The sequence below is a fragment of the Procambarus clarkii genome, chromosome 55 (assembly GCF_040958095.1).
Source record: "Procambarus clarkii isolate CNS0578487 chromosome 55, FALCON_Pclarkii_2.0, whole genome shotgun sequence".
Taxonomy (NCBI): Eukaryota; Metazoa; Arthropoda; class Malacostraca; order Decapoda; family Cambaridae; genus Procambarus; species Procambarus clarkii.
Genome location: NC_091204.1, coordinates 7,136,293 through 7,152,803, shown reverse-complemented (window position 1 = coordinate 7,152,803; position 16,511 = coordinate 7,136,293). Strand labels below are relative to the sequence as shown.

The window sequence follows — 16,511 nt, the reverse complement described above, 5'->3', positions numbered from 1 at the left end:
GCGGACCTAGGGAGAAGTGCACTCCAGCTTAGAGTGACCCTCGCCTCCACACATGGGACAGAGAGAGAGACAGGACTAGAGCATTTGAGGGAACCATGCCCAAACCTCCAGCACTTATTGCAGAGCCGAGGAGATGGAATATACTCCTGAACGGAGCATCTGGCACCAGCAAGAATGACAGAGGGCGGAAGGGTCCTACCATCAAAGGTAACCTTCACAACCCGAAGGGGCAGACGGCGATAACCATGAGGGGGATGAGTAAACATATCCACCTGGAGGACAGAATGACCCTGGGCCTTGAGGATATGCTTGATATCCTCGTGGTCTTTTCAGTCTTTTAGATTCCTAACACCAGTCACAACATGGTGTGGGAGGAGACCAGTGCCAACACTGGCATTTACCTGAGCGTTCTTTGAGACCCGAACAGGGGTCTCGCCAAGGCAGGATAAGGCGGCCAAGCGGGTGGCTGCATCCTGAGGAGCAGCAACGACACAGGTACCAAGATGGGTGGGGTTGAAGGTAACTGAGGCATCTACGGAATCTACAAGATGCCTATGAAGGGAAAAATTGTCAGGAGTTGAATGTAAAGGATGGAGGTCAAAGTACTTAGTCCTTGAAGCAGGACCAAACAAAGCATGGTACGAATTAGTATGGGAAGGGAGCATACGAGAGTAGCCGTGGCGGGGACGGCGATGAGAACCTTTAGAGAGAGATGGGTCAAAATGCGCAGTTGTCACAAGAAGATGGAGCCGTGCAAGGGGACGAGGCGGTCACCACAGCAGGCTTGGGGCTCGACCCAACCACAGAGGAGGGAGGGGAGCAGGAAGGAAGAGTCCGGTCTGGGCCTAAACTGGGCCCTGTAGTGGAGGCTACAGATCCCAGTCTTCCAGGACGGTCCGACTCAGGGGCCTGGTCGCCCACCCCATGAGCCTGGGTAAGAGAAGTCGTGTCATCATCCATGCAGCAAACAATATCAAAAGTTTGGGACCTGGAACCAAGAGATACCACCTACCAGGGCAGCCAGGGAGGCCGAGCATGGGCCAGTGCAGAGTGTGTCGTCCCCAGCGGTGCTCCCCCTTTTCAACAGGGGAGTCCTACTACATCGTCCATTCTCCCACACTGGTGCTAAGACCCCATTCCCTCTATCGCCCCAGCCTGGACACCCAACCATCCACTCTGGGCGGCCCCTCACAGGCGACCCCTCCAGCGGGTGGTCCGATAGCTCATAAGGCCCCTACGTGGTGCCCTTCAGCACGTCCACCACCCAAAAAGGGGCAGGAGAGGGGGCAAAGGCAACCTACACCGGTCACAGGGAGGTGTACGTGAGCCCCTCACCACGGCAAGGAGGCACCACAGAGGGGGTTAAAAGGGGCAATACCAGTCGTCTTGTACTCCAGAAATTAGGAAACCTGACAGCAATAATAAGTTTTTAAACTCAAATATACTTTTATTGTTTATTATCAAGACAAGTTGAGGTACACAACTGTTATCAATCAAACCTTTATCTGTATACAAATCATGGAATACATTCTTAAGGAAAAGAACATCACTTGTGATACAGAAATCACAATATCATGATACATTTAATGAACAAATCCACAAAGGCCGTAATGAGGGTTCAAACTTGAGTCCGGGCTAAGATGCACGCTAAGGTCCGACTAAGGCGCTTCCGGGATCATCCAGGACGTAAATCAGTACAGCCACGATGGGTCGCACCGCTGCGGCCAGATCACTTCGCCGCGACACCCACACAAGCAACGCCATATTCAAGTGGTGTTCCTGCCAAAGAAAAAAAAAGATTGTCTATAATATTCTCTTTACTCCGAGTAAAGGACCTAACCTGAGGACCTAACCTGTCCTCCGATAAAGAGCATCACTTTTTGCTCATATGCATCACACAAGGCCAAAAAATTTACAAGAAAATGAAAGCAACTCAAAAAAGTCTCCGTGGTGTAGTGGTAAGACAGCCTGGCGTTTCGCGAGCGCTATGTCATGGGTTCGTATCCTGGCCGGGGAGGATTTACTGGGCGCAATTCCTTAACTGTAGCCTCTGTTTAACGCAACAGTAAAATGTGTACTTGGATGAAAAAACGATTCTTCGTGACAGGGGATCGTATTCCAGGGACCTGCCTGAAACGCTACGCGTACTAGTGGCTGTACAAGAATGTAACAACTCTTGTATATATCTAAAAAAAAAAAAAAAAAAAAAAAAAAAAAAAAAAAAAAAAAAAAAAAAGTGATGTACTGTCCCATTTTCTGTTTTGGAGCCTCTGGTAGGGTAGGAGAGACTACTTTAAATTGACCGTTTTCTTGACATTGTGAAACCTTTGGAGGATGGCCTGAAACACCGTCCATCCCCTGAAACCGGGTAATGATGATCACTGTTATTTATTACCTGAGGCAAACTTACATTACTGTATAGTGTGCCCAAAGTATGGGCTTTGGGCACGTGTGTTACGAACCAAAATTCCTCGCCTGAGCACGAAGCCGTGAAGTTCACGCCATCTGTGAGTCCGCTCCCATAAATCCCACATGGACAACGCCATCTAGTGATGACGAGAGATGCCAGCAATAAGTGCTGGATGCCTGTCCTAGTTGGCTCGTGATGTAGCCGCTGCTGACCTCTGGTGAGGTGGCGCTTAGAGTGAACGCCATCTATGGAGTGAATAGGTGGACGTTCGTGTCTAAGGTAGTAAGTGATGTTTCCTAGTGATCCCATGTAGTGTCCCCAGTGTCATGTTCACAGAAAATGGTACCATCCATTTTCTATGTGTGGCGGAGCAGATGCCAGAGAAGGTAAACAAGAGCGTACAGGACGCCCGCCAAGCTTGGTAGCTACTAGTCATGTATCAGTTTAACTATTAAAGTCAGTAACCAAGTGATGGCTTTATATCAACCCTACAACCAAGACTTCCTCAGTAACACACAAACACCACACCCAGTACTGATGACGTGTCTGCTTTCAGAGTCAACCTAGGACGGCTGTGAGGTACGTTGAATCAGTCTACCCAAGGCAGCCAAGGTCTCTTCACCAGTCTGCTTTGTAGAAGTTGTGAGCCACCCCTGGACGAACTCTGCTGAGTGTGTGATAGCCTGCCTGAGGAGTGGCAGTGACAGGATTCGCTGTCTCCGGGGCTGGCTGGTGGAAGAGACCACCCACTGCGGTGCCGACCGAGGAGAGTGAACAGCGAGTCACACGAGGCTCCTGCCTAGGGCTCACAACCCTAGTAATAGTCATGGAGTGGCCTAACAGCGAGGCTGACTAGTACCTGCCAGCTACAGGCTGGACTGTGGTTGTAGGCCATCACAACGAGGCACCCAGTGGGTTGTAATTTGGCTGGCCTGTGGCCAGGGAAGATTCATCGTGGGTCCTGGGCGACGGAAGAGAAAACCAGGAAAAACTACCCAGAGTGAGCATCGCCAAGTATCCAGTGTCTTCAGAGGAAGACGAAGATGTAAATACTGTGTAGTAATAATTCCCTTTTGTGACTTTAATTTACATATGGTGGTGGGAAAGGAATATATATAATTAAGTATACTTGTGTATTTAATGTACCTTCCCTGTTGATTTTACTTGTGTTACGGAGCTCACCCGATGAAAGCCTCTACTAACTTGGTGCCGGATACCCAAAACACTAATACCATCAGAAAAGAACCCGGTTGCATCCCAGTAGGGCCATAACAACATGCTCTTAACAAATGAATCAAATTACATCCAAAAGATGTAATTTGTAAGTAATCCCCAGTAAGAGGGAGGGGGGGGGGGGGGAAAGAGGCCCCAGTTGTTACAATGAGAGATGGAGCCACTCCATGTGATGAGGTGGTCATCATTGGGAGCTTGAGGCTCAACCCAGCCACAGAGGTGGGAGGGGGAGCAGATAGCAGTAGTTGGGACCTGGTGGACCAAGCACTCACAAGTCAGGTAGTAGAAGAGCTCCCAGAACCCCATTAAGCAGGGAGAGTCAGGAGCTGCCTGATCTGGGACCAATGTAGTGTGGGCTACAGAGCCCAGCTTTCCATCACAGTCCGACTTGGGGGCCTGGTCTCCCACCCCTCACGTCATAGAAGTTAAAAAGAGGGTCAGATATCAGCATGAAAATGAATGAGTAAACATTTCATCAACAAACAAGGCCCCATACCCACCATGGAGCCACAATTAGAAGATAGGACACCCAACAAGACAAAGGCCCCCCCACCCCCAGAGGTGCACTGTAGATATACGCCATACAATCGCAACCATAGGAATCAACAGCCCGTCAAGATATAATGGAAGCTCAGCACGATATAATTGGGCTCAGCAATGAAGGAAATGATTGACAATAAAGGTGTCCTCTTGCTCGACAATGCCGAGTACCACAGTTTTACGGGTGAGAGGGTGTGCCTCCCCAAAAAACCGGTGTCTAAACAGAAGAAAACATCTGAAAGAATAATCAAGAATTGCAAAACGTCACAAGGAAATAGCAATTAAACAGGAGAATTGGGAAGGAAAAATTAAACTTAATAGGAAAAAGCATTCAGCACAATTAGCGAAGATGGCAGCAAGAGCATTAGGCTTCAAAAGGACAGAGGACACTGTCTCATGGAGCATCACACTCTACCATCCGCCAACCAAGCCCCCTCATGATGGCAACGGGCTGGAAAGGGAGGGAGAGATGAGAAAGACGAGAGGGTGAAGTGATACTGCCCAGTGTAACACCAGGGTTAATAGGTAGAGTGGGTGAATTGGAATCATTCACAGAGACATACTGGAGCCTGTCACTAAGGTAAGACTCTAGGTATTGGTGGGATTAACCTCTTACTCTGTAATGTTGTAATTTAAGAAAGTTAATGTGTTAACAGTGTAAAAAAGTCTTAATGTAGGTCAACAAATAAATGAACACGGGTACTCATTTCTTCCAAGAGCTGCATATATAATGTTAATCATACTAATCGGTGCATGATTGGTCCTTTTTTGGGCCTGAAACAATTATGGCAAGAACTAAGTAAATTTTGTTTTGCTAAATAAGATTAAGGCTGCTTGTAGATTAACTCTTTAAAATATTTTAGACAAAATCTGCAGAGTTGATATTGGTATATAATTGTTGACTTCAGTGAGATTGACACTTTAATGGACTAAGGTTACTCCTGCTTTTTTCCCTTTAGAATATCAGGAAAGGTTTGGAGTTCAAATGATTTGTTGTAGAGCAATGAAATGGCTGGAGCTAAAAATCTAGAGGTTTCTTTGAAAATTAGGGTTGGTATGTGAACATATGGTATCTGTGCATGGGGTTCATTCATCCACTGCAAATTACCTGATGCTCATCACCACCCAATAAAAATCTGTTATCAGAACAATAAAACTGTCTTCAAACAACACACAGCCTCTCTGTTTAAATCCCTGAACATGCTAAATATACACTCCCTCTACACATTCTCTTGTGCTATTTACATGTACAAAACCTTGTTCCTAAATGCTACTCCTGATCTGAAACTCTCCATTGATAGATGTAATAGAACCCACGAGCACCACAACATACATAAATATCTCTGATATAAATTGACAGTCATGCTAATATAATTGCCAGTAAGGTTTATGTAATTCACAATCATCTTAATATATTTGCCAGTTTGGATAATATAATTGACAGAGGATTATATGAATCAGGATAATATTATTGCTAATTAAGCTAATATAACTTTGAATCAGGCTTTTTCACCCACAGGGTTATTGATCGATGGAACTGACTACCCGCCAATGCCATAACTGCCAAAATGTGCTGAATTTCAAAATATACCTGGAAAAAATCAAGGAAAATTGGTGGGTGGGGGGGGGAAGGGAACCTTCAACAAGCTACCAGCTTCCCGTTTTTATCCAGGCCACTAGGGTTAGTGGCCCTCAGGTAAATCGGGTAAAATATTATTCCAAGACAATTACAGCATAACTGATAAAGTTAGGCTAGAGTAATATAAATTTCTGGTAAATTTAGAGTGATGTAAATTTCTACAGTAATATAAATTTAAATTTCATATTAACTTGACTGACAGTTATATATGCCAATCTGCCTTCAATAAACTCTTCGGTGAAATATTTATAATCAAGAGTATTATACATAAATATGCCTAAACAAAAAATATAAAATAGACATCAGTTTGCATATGAATCTGATGAGAAAATTCCTTGATTAACCTACATTTCCCTATCAATCAAATGGTCTCATCTTAAGTACGTCTCAGACTGTCTTCTTCACCAGCACCAATGCTAAATAATATTACAACAATAATGTCCATAACTTTGCTACAGAGTATATTACATTTTAAATAAATTTTCACAGAGAACAAAAACAGAAAGCACATTATTATTTACATAAATATGAAGAAAAATATTTAAAGCTTTGATTTATCTTTGCTAAACTAAAGAGATATTTCTATACTTATAAGCAATTTTGAATTTTCCTATAGTGACAGCTTCTCTAGTTCTTGTTTGGTCATCTAACTTTCATAAAAGAACAATATAATAAAATATCTTGATCTTTACCTTTCATGGTGAAGTGTATTTCTTAAACAAAATAGAATTACCTTTGAAGAACATCCAACTGACATTGTGATAGCACACTGTTACATTAAAGTTAAGTTACTATACCTGTATGTGTCTCATTATCCTTCAACATTCTCTTAATTACCTTCCACACTCGAAGTGTTTAGCCTATTATCTGTATGTGTCATTTTGTGCTTCTTCATATTACTAAGACGACTGAATCTCTTCCCACACTCTGGACACTCGTGAGGCTTGTCACCTGAATGCACTAACATGTGAGTCTTCATACTTCCAAGACGACTGAATCTCTTCCCACACTCTGGACATTCATGAGGTTTCTCACCTGAATGCACTAACATGTGCCTTATTATAGTTCCACGTTCTCTAAATTTTTGGCCACACTCAGCACATTGAAAAGGTCTCTTATCCGCATGCACCATCCTGTGAGTCTTCATATGTCCATGCCGACTAAATATCTTCCCACACTCTGGACACTCATGAGGTTTGTCACCTGAATGGACTAACATGTGAGTCGTCATATTTCCACGTTTACTGAATCTCTTCCCACACTCTGGACATTCATGAGGTTTGTCACCTGAATGCACTAACAAGTGACTTATTATACTTCCACGTACTCTAAATTTTTTGCCACACTCGGCACATTGAAAAGGTCTCTCATCCACATGCACCATCCTGTGAGTCTTCATACTTCCACGCTCACTGAATCTCTTCCCACACTCTGGACACTCGTGAGGTTTGTCACCTGAATGGACTAACATGTGAGTCGTCATATTTCCATGTTTACTGAATCTCTTCCCACACTCTGGACACTCGTGAGGCTTGTCACCTGAATGCACTAACATGTGAGTCTTCATACTTCCACCTTGACTGAATCTCTTCCCACACTCTGGACATTCATGAGGATTGTCACCTGAATGCACTAACATGTGCCTTATTATAGTTCCACGTGTAACGGTTCTATTGTTACGTAAAGTATGGTGACAAATAAACACAGACACTAAGATACTATATATATATTTGGTCGAATATACAGAAGTGCACAGGTGATACGTTGGTGTGAGTTGAGCGCACTGAGCGTTGGTACAGTATCTCGCAAGTGTCTGCTCTAGACCACACTTGGAAGTAGACTAGTTAATGTTCCCTACACCGCTGCTTATATTGCTCGGGCATCTCACCGTGTTGCCCGGGCAACGCCTCACCTCATTCATCTCCAAAGGTTGACAGGAACATTAACACTATATTTGGAGCGAGTATATTATTGGGATAATCTACTCGCTACAGAACTCCCCCTCCCAGGGGATGAATGGAAAAATACTTGATCAAGGAACTTAGCTGGTCGGTGAATTGTACGCCCTGCTCGCGTTATATAACCATCAAAGTTAACTTCCTCCTCTTCGCTGATGTCATCTAACTGGGGTCGTAGGGTGGGAGGTCGCACAGGATCGTCCGTCGTCGTAGGATCAGGTTGTGGTGCGGCTGGTAATTGGGGTCGAAAAGTGAACTGCGTAGTCGGCGGATGTGTCTCTGGAGTTAGCAGTGTCGCAGACGTTGAGACGAAGCCTGGAGCAGAGCAGAGAGCTGAGTGAGGCCGGAGTCGTGGAGCTCTATGTGGGAGAGCGTGGCGGCTCGATTGAGAATTGTGAGTGTCTAAACTCGGGGAGCGAGAGCGTGGCGGCTCGACGCGGTCGTAGTCTGCTGTCTGCTCTGTGTCGAAGCTGTAGCGTCTTGGGTTGATTAGGACTGTACACGCCGAGTACTACATTGTTGACTGTGGAAATTGTAGTCTGGTACCAAAAGATGTAGGCAGTGTGTGGACAAGCTCGGTGTAGCAGGAGAGAAGAATGTGCATAATTGTTGCGTCCTTGGGTCGCTGGTGGAGCATTTAGATCCGGGGCGGATGGGCTCGGGCACCAGGACATTAGGAGGTAATGTAGGCACGTAGTTAGGACAATGAGGTAATCACATCTAGAGCTGAATTGTCCTGAAGGCGACGAAGTGTCGGAAACGCAAGCTGTAAGTCCTGTACTGCGAAAAGGGCTTGAGTCGGCCGAGTATCAAAATGCAGTGAACGTGTAGATGAATCTGACGAAAGAGCAGCTTTCGTGGGCGCCCCTGTAGAACAAGCAGTGCCCTGGCAGCGACGGAGAGTCGCCAGGACAGGCTGTAGATCACACATTATGTAGTTACTGATGAAGCTGCCAGATGAGTGAGTAATGATCGTGGAGCAGCAAGCCGTAGTAGATGAAAATGCAGAGACGATCGCGATGAAAATCAAAGCTGTGGCGAGGGTGTTGGCAGCGTTCCATCACAGCTAACAGTAGCAGTAGAGGTCCAGTGAGAGTCCATGTTGTAGTCCATCGTGGCTGGGTATCGTCGAAACTTCGTGAAGGTCGAAAATAGCCTCCATCTGCATGAACCAAAATTCTGAATCATCTGCGTTGTATGCTGGAAACCTGGTAGATAAATCCATGACGAAGATCTAGTTTGTGACTAGGTATTCTTTTTCACTCACTGGGTCACCAATGTAACGGTTCTATTGTTACGTAAAGTATGGTGACAAATAAACACAGACACTAAGATACTATATATATATATTTGGTCGAATATACAGAAGTACACCGGTGATACTTTGGTGTGAGTTGAGCGCACTGAGCGTCGGTACAGTATCTCGCAAGTGTCTGCTCTAGACCACACTTGAAAGTAGACTAGTTAATGTTCGCTACACCGCTGCTTATATTGCTCGGGCATCTCACCGTGTTGCCCGGGCAACGCCTCACCTCATTCATCTCCAAAGGTTGACAGGAACATTAACACTATATTTGGAGCGAGTATATTATTGGGATAATCTACTCGCTACACACGTTCTCTAAATTTTTTGCCACACTCGGCACATTGAAAAGGTCTCTCATCCACATGCACCATCCTGTGAGTCTTAATATTTCCACGCTCACTGAATCTCTTCCCACACTCTGGACACTCGTGAGGTTTATCACCTGAATGCACTAACATGTGAGTCTTCATACTTCCAAGACGACTGAATCTCTTCCCACACTCTGGACATTCATGAGGTTTGTCACCTGAATGCACTAACATGTGAGTCTTCACATTTGCAGGACAGGTGAATACCTTCAGACACTGTGGACACTGGTGAGTCTTCATCTTCTTTATGACAGGTGCAGTTTGTGTGAAGGTTTTCTCCCCCGGATGTTGGGAGGAGCGTCAAGGCTTGAGTGTTGTTTCTTAAAGTTAGACTTGATGTGAGCACTTGGCGGTCAGTGGTGGTGCTTCTTCTTTATGATAGGTGCAGTTTGTGTCAAGGTTTTCCCTTAATGCTCGTGCTGGACATCACCGGCGGGTGCTGCTAAAATGGTGGCGGTTGTTTACCCTCTCATCACCTGAGCGTTCCAATGTTTTTGTCTGGTTCCACATATCATTTTTCCTACTTCTTATTTTAGTTTATAACTGGTCATTTACAATTAACACTTGTATTTATATTCATGTTTTTCAATCAAAGAATGTACTTGAAATTGTTTCTTTAAACATAAAGCCAAACGATTATACTTTTTGAAGGAAATAGCTCTCCCATAGTGGATGTGTTCCGAGCCATAATGAAACTGACCCAAGTATAGGATGGGTTAGCCCAAGTATCGCGTTTTCAAAAGGTCTGCCCGTGTTGGAAAAGACGAACGCTGAAAAAATATTGTTGAAAACATCTTGATAATGGCTCCGTCTAATTACCACAAGCTACCACAAGCTACACAAGCTTCAGAAAGCTTCCTGGCAATACGTTAGTAATGAATAAATATGATATGTTAGGTTAGGCTGACCTAACCTAACCTAACCTAACCTATCCTAACCTAACCTAACCTAACTTAACCTTTTCTTTAAAGAGCGCTGTTTGTCGACATAATTGTATTTGTGCTGCTTCTTCATCTATGTTTTCATTTCTTGTTTTCATTCTACTCATTATGCTCAATTAGTATTAAGCTTGTCATTTAAGTTTATCATGCCCGAAACGCTTTGCGTAATTGTGGCTTTAGGCATTGTATGTACTAGCTATACCTAAAAGTTAAACAATCCTTGTAAATATTTATTGTATGTATGTACATTACCTAAATAAAATTGTATTGTATTGTATTGTATTGTATTGTATTAACCAAACCAAACCTAACCTAACCTAACCGACGCTTGGATCGTCGACTTGATTTGGCGTCACCAGCTTTTTATTTTCGCCTAATTTCTTTAAAAAAAGATACTTTTTCAGATTAAAATTATGTTTTTGCGTGTTGTACAGTCAGCATCAACATGCCCATGGTAAGGTATTTAGAACGAAGCTTATATATCTGTCTTTCTTGTGACATATAAAACTCTTACGTTTATTAAGGAATCTGCATGAAATAGGCATGGTTCTGAGATGAATGCTGCGGTTTTCGAGCTCGACGAGCGATGAAAACTGCCACTTTTATACAACTACAAATATCTTCGGTTTTACTTAAAATATTTGTCTGGTAGAGGTTTTACATAAAGATCGCGTTTCTGTCTTTCTTCTGACTAATACATAATTTTGGTTTAATCAGTTATCAACGGTCCGTCTAATTACCAAAAACTACCACATACTACACACGCTTCAGAAAACTTCCTGGCAATACGTTAGTAATGAATAAATATGATATATTTACTCATTATAATGTTGGTGCTGAATGTACAACACGAAAAAACATAATTTTAATCTGAAAAAGTATCTTTTTATAAAGAAATTAGACGAAAATAAAAAGCTGGTGACGCCAAATCAAGTAGACGATCCAAGCTTCGGTTAGGTTAGGTTAGGTTTGGTTAAGTTAGGTTAGGTTAGGTTAGGTTAGGTTAGGATAGGTTAGGATAGGTTAGGTTAGGTTAGGTTAGGTCAGCCTAACTTAATATATCATATTTATTCATTACTAACGTATTGCCAGGAAGTTTTCTGAAGCGTGTGTAGTATGTGGTAGTTTTTGGTAATTAGACGGACCCTCATGGAGTGCAGACGCCTACGCACTTGCCGATATATTGTATAATTAACAAAGATACGCTAATAAAACCTAAAATCTTATATGCCTCCAGAAAGACCCAGTTATGAGCATTACTATGATTGCACCAAATGAAATAAATCATGTTGGAGGACAAAGATATATCAATTTTAAATTAAGTTTCGACTTCAGCCCGGGCGAGAGAGATGAGGCGACTCTCGCCCCATCTATTGGAGATTCTGTCCACTAAAGACCCAAAGCAACTCAAACCCTCCTAGTGTTATTTAAGTAATGAAGTATTATGGTATATTTACTCACTATAATGTGGGTGCTGAATGCAGAACATGAGAAAACATATATTTACTCCAAACTAATATAATTTCATTATGAAATAAGTATATATGTGGCATCAAAGGAAGTCGACGGTCCAAGCGTCATTGTTGTGGAGCGACTTATCCAAGATATATCGTTGTTTGGAAAGTGTTTGTTGGCATATCCAGTTGTTGCACTTCTCTGCACAAATTATCACAAATTTAAATAATAATGTTAACAAGTAGAATACGTATTTTTAATAAAATCTAACATAACTAGCCAGAAAACATTTAACATTTATTAAAAATTATATGTTTGGAAGTTAAATCGACTTCATAGGACAATAATTTTGTTATATATATTCGTTGACATGCGTTCGCTACTTAAACTACCATGTACTGTACTTATGTAAAATCTCTCATGTCTCTTCGCTAAACAATTGGGCCTCTACCCTTCAGACCGAACTATTTGCCTTGATCCTTGCACTGAAATGTGTACAAGTCTCTAAACTTGATACATTAATTGTAAGTGACTCCTTATCATCCTTAAATGCTCTGAACTCTTTGTAAGGATGTTTAATTCTTCATAATTTAATTCTCAAGGATATTTTGTTTAATTCTCTCAACTTCATGTAAGGAATGAATACACAAGGCGCGATTTTTGTCTCAAAAGACACATCTCCACATCTTAGGTTCACAGATCCAGATCTTGCCAAATAGGGAGCCGGTCGGCCGAGCGGACAGCACGCTGGACTAGTGATCCTGTGGTCCCGGGTTCGATCCCAGGCGCCAACGAGAAACAATGGGCAGAGTTTCTTTCACCCTATGCCCCTGTTACCTAGAAGTAAAATAGGTACCTGGGTGTTAGTCAGCTGTCACGGGCTGCTTCCTGGGGGTGGAGGGCTGGTCGAGGACCGGGCCGCGGGGACACTAAAAGCCCCGGAATCATCTCAAGATTACCACTTAATGGTAGTTAGGCATTCACAGTTGTGGTAGCAACCAGTCAGACATTCACATTAGTTGCAACCAGTTGTAACACCACTATAATGGATACTAACCTAATAAAGTAAACACTACTACGTATCCTGAGTAACACTTCCCATCGGTTGCACTTGGTAACACTGTTATTGAACACTGTAATATGAGCTGACATATGATGGTTACACCGGAACCAAAAGGTACACTGCCGACAAGGAAATGCTACACAGGATTAAATACGCTGCCACCATCTGCCTTTGACCATTGAGACTATATCAAGCAACGAGGCAAGAAACATTGCTTGACTTGGAGAGTACTTTCTATGACTGTCATTAATTATGGGACGGTTGTCAGCCACTATATCCAAAAGGCTAAGAGGATTCAACAATTGACACAGACGGGAAATTTAACATGAGTTTATTGAGACCAAAATTATGCTTATCACCACTTATAAATCCTACTCTAACACTGGCCAAAAGTTAAGAAATTTGAACATGGAACAAAACCTCAGAGATCACACACATTACCTTAAGACCTCTGAATCTCTCCATCCGGTGGATTCACGCTTTCACTCCCTCTGTGAGATGTTCTTCACAGACCCTCTCTCGACCCCGGTGTCCCGCACTCTGTCTCTTAAGTTTCTACAGGACCTATATATATATACAACCCCAAAGGGGGGAAGGGGGAGGTTTACTGTTCCTACCTAGATCAAAAATGCCAGGGGGGTCGGGCCACACGTGCACAAACACTTAAAAATATTTCAATTAAGCTTGTTTGACATTCACCATACACTTTTCAAGAGAGGAGTTATTAATTATGTGTGTGACTGACCTCTGACCTGGCCAAAAGGGGGAGATCCAGGGATGTTTACACATAAGAATCTGGAGTCTAATTCCATTGCAATGTTTGACAAGAGTATCATGAAATATTACATACTTGAAACTATGCTGACTAAGACTAACCCAGGAATTTTTTAATCAACATACAAGATAATCCAGAGGTCATCTGGGCTGACCTCTTGGAGAAGGCTTCCCTGAGTGTGAACTCTAAGGGGGGGGGGGAGGTCATGGGTGTTACACAGTCACAACCAGTCAGTCAGTCACTGCTGCCTGCTGGCCTGCCCACCCAATCAGTTACCTGCCAGCCCCCACGACTGCCTGGTAGTAGGGAGCCGGTGGCTGAGCGGTCAGAACACTGAACGCGTGATCCTGTGGTCCCGGGCGCCGGTGAGAAACAATGAGCAGAGTTTCTTTCATCCCTGATGCCCCTGCTACCTAGCAGTAAATAGGTACCTGGGAGTTAGTCAGCTGTCACGGGCTGTTTCTTGGGGGTAGAGGCCTGATCGAGAACCGGGCCACAGGGACACTAAGCCCCGAAATCATCTCCAGATAACCCACCCCCAGTGCCGTCCGCCCTGTTACTCTATCAACCACCCACTCTGTTCTGCCCACCCGTTCCCTAGTCAAAGTCTAACTTGATTGATTTAACATAAACTTGAACAATTTTGTCCTAACATTGTGTATGTTCTTGCCAGCCTGCTCACTAGCAATGTATCTATCCAGCAACCCACCATCAATCCATTCATCCAGCCTGCCCACCAGCCAACCTATCCTCGACTCAAGTCCATTCCATCCAGCGGTCGACCCCACAGACGCATTCATAGATTTTAACATGCTGTTAAAACAGGAATTTTCTCAAATATAAATTAATATTATAATAGCATATTGTGCATATATATAGGCATAGGTTAGGTTAGGTGTTTCATTGTCGTCATTAGATGATTTTCCTGCATTAACTGGGGAAATACTATGACCTGATGAGTATAATAAAAGCTTGGCTAATTTTCAGATATTTCAGTAATTTAGTAATTACTGAAGGTCAGTAAGCTTCAGTAATTTAAATATTTTCGGTATAAAAATTCGTAATTTCAAACTGCGAATACGTGCAGAGAGCTAGAATTTGGCTCCAAAATATGGCTCTGGAGTCAAATTTGGGATATTTGGAATATTTTGAAAACTGCAGGCGGGTTTGGGCAAAATGTGACCCACCGCCGGTTTCAGTAATTGGCATATTCTGGCTCGCTGCACATATTTGCAGTTTGAAATTACGAATTTTATATAGAAAATATGCCAATTACTGAAAGCGGCGGTGGGTCACATTTTTGCCCCCCTCCCCCTGCAGTTTTCAAAATATCGCAAATGTTGCAAATCTGACTCTTGAGCGATATTAAGAGTTGAATTCTGGCTCACTGTACATATTTACAGTTGGAAATTACGATTTTGTTTAACGATAATATGCTAATTACTGAAAACGGCGATGGGTGCTAAGCTCAACTAACGAATCGTTATTTCCGACAAAATGACTAGAGAGTTTTAAGATGAAATTAATATTCTAAATATTGATGATGATCTCAGTTATTCGAACTGACTGAGATCATAAATAATATACATACAATACAATACAACAATACAATTTTATTTAGGTAAGGTACATACATACAATAAATTTTTACAAGGATTGGTAGACTTAAAGGTAGAGCTAGTACATACAATGCCTAAAGCCACTATTACGCAAAGCGTTTCGGGCATGATAAACTTAAATGACAAGCTTAATACTAATTGAGCATAATGAGTAGAATGAAAACAAGAAATGAAAACATAGATGAAAAATCAGCACAAATACAATTATGTCGACAAACAGCGCTCTTTAAAGAAAAAAACAGACATTGGTTGACAATAGAAGGGTAAGGTAGGTTACAGGGAATTTATTAGGTATAGCTTCGCTTTTAACTTAAACTGGTTGAGAGAGGTACAGTCTTTAACATGGTTGGGAAGGTCATTCCACATTCTGGGCCCCTTGATTTGTAGAGCATTTCTAGTTTGATTAAGACGTACTCTAGGAATATCAAAACTGTATTTATTTCTGGTGTGATGCTCATGGGTTCTGTTACAACCTTCTATGAAGCTTTTGAGATCAGGATTGGCATTATAGTTTAGCGTTTTATATATGTATACTACACATGAGAGAATGTGCAGTGACTTAATGTCTAACATATTCAGAGATTTGAATACGGGTACCGAGTGATGTCTGGGGCCAGAATTGGATATTGTCCTAATAGCAGCTTTGTGTTGAGTAATTAGAGGACGTAAGTGATTTTGGGTAGTAGAGCCCCAAGCACAAATACCATAGTTGAGATGTGGATAGATAAGGGAGTAATAGAGAGTCACCAGGGCAGGGCGTGGTACATAATATCTGATCTTAGAAAGAATGCCCACAGTTTTTGAAACTTTTTTTGATATGTTTAGTATGTGTCCCTGGAAATTCAGCTTGTGGTCAATGAGAATGCCAAGGAATTTGCCATCTAATTTGTTACATATTTGGGTATTGTTTACTTTGAGATTTATTTGATTAGAGTATTTATTGCCAAACAGAATATAGAAGGTTTTGTCAATGTTAAGGGTGAGTTTGTTGGCAGTTAGCCACAGATGGACTTTATTTAGCTCAGTATTTACTGTGGCATTTAGAGCAAGGGGATCAGGACTGGAGTAAATGAAGGTTGTGTCGTCAGCAAATAGAATAGGTTTGAGGTGTTGTGAGGCATTTGGAAGGTCATTAATGTAGATGAGAAAGAGGAGAGGGCCAAGTATGCTGCCCTGGGGAACACCAATGTTGATGGGTAGGGGT

At 42.6% G+C, this 16,511-nt stretch overlaps 1 protein-coding gene across 1 annotated transcript; it reads right to left on the bottom strand.

The window, feature by feature from the left end:
- Positions 1-1,442: 1,442 nt before the first annotated feature.
- Positions 1,443-9,927, bottom strand: LOC138352894 (zinc finger protein 85-like). The gene is made up of 2 exons (XM_069305445.1): positions 6,660-9,927; positions 1,443-1,779 (listed from the first exon to the last, which is right to left on the bottom strand). The coding sequence occupies exons 1-2, from the start codon at positions 7,459-7,461 to the stop codon at positions 1,730-1,732; spliced, it is 852 nt and encodes a 283-aa protein (XP_069161546.1). The 5' UTR covers positions 7,462-9,927; the 3' UTR covers positions 1,443-1,729.
- Positions 9,928-16,511: the final 6,584 nt, after the last annotated feature.

Coding starts and splice junctions, on each gene's coding strand:
- LOC138352894 (XM_069305445.1), bottom strand. CDS start 7,461: ATGTTAGTGCATTCAGGTGACAATCCTCATGAATGTCCAGAGTGTGGG. Junction 1,780..6,659: donor AAACACTTCGAGTGTGGAAG/GTAATTAAGAGA, acceptor TTTCTTTGGCAG/GAACACCACTTGAATATGGC.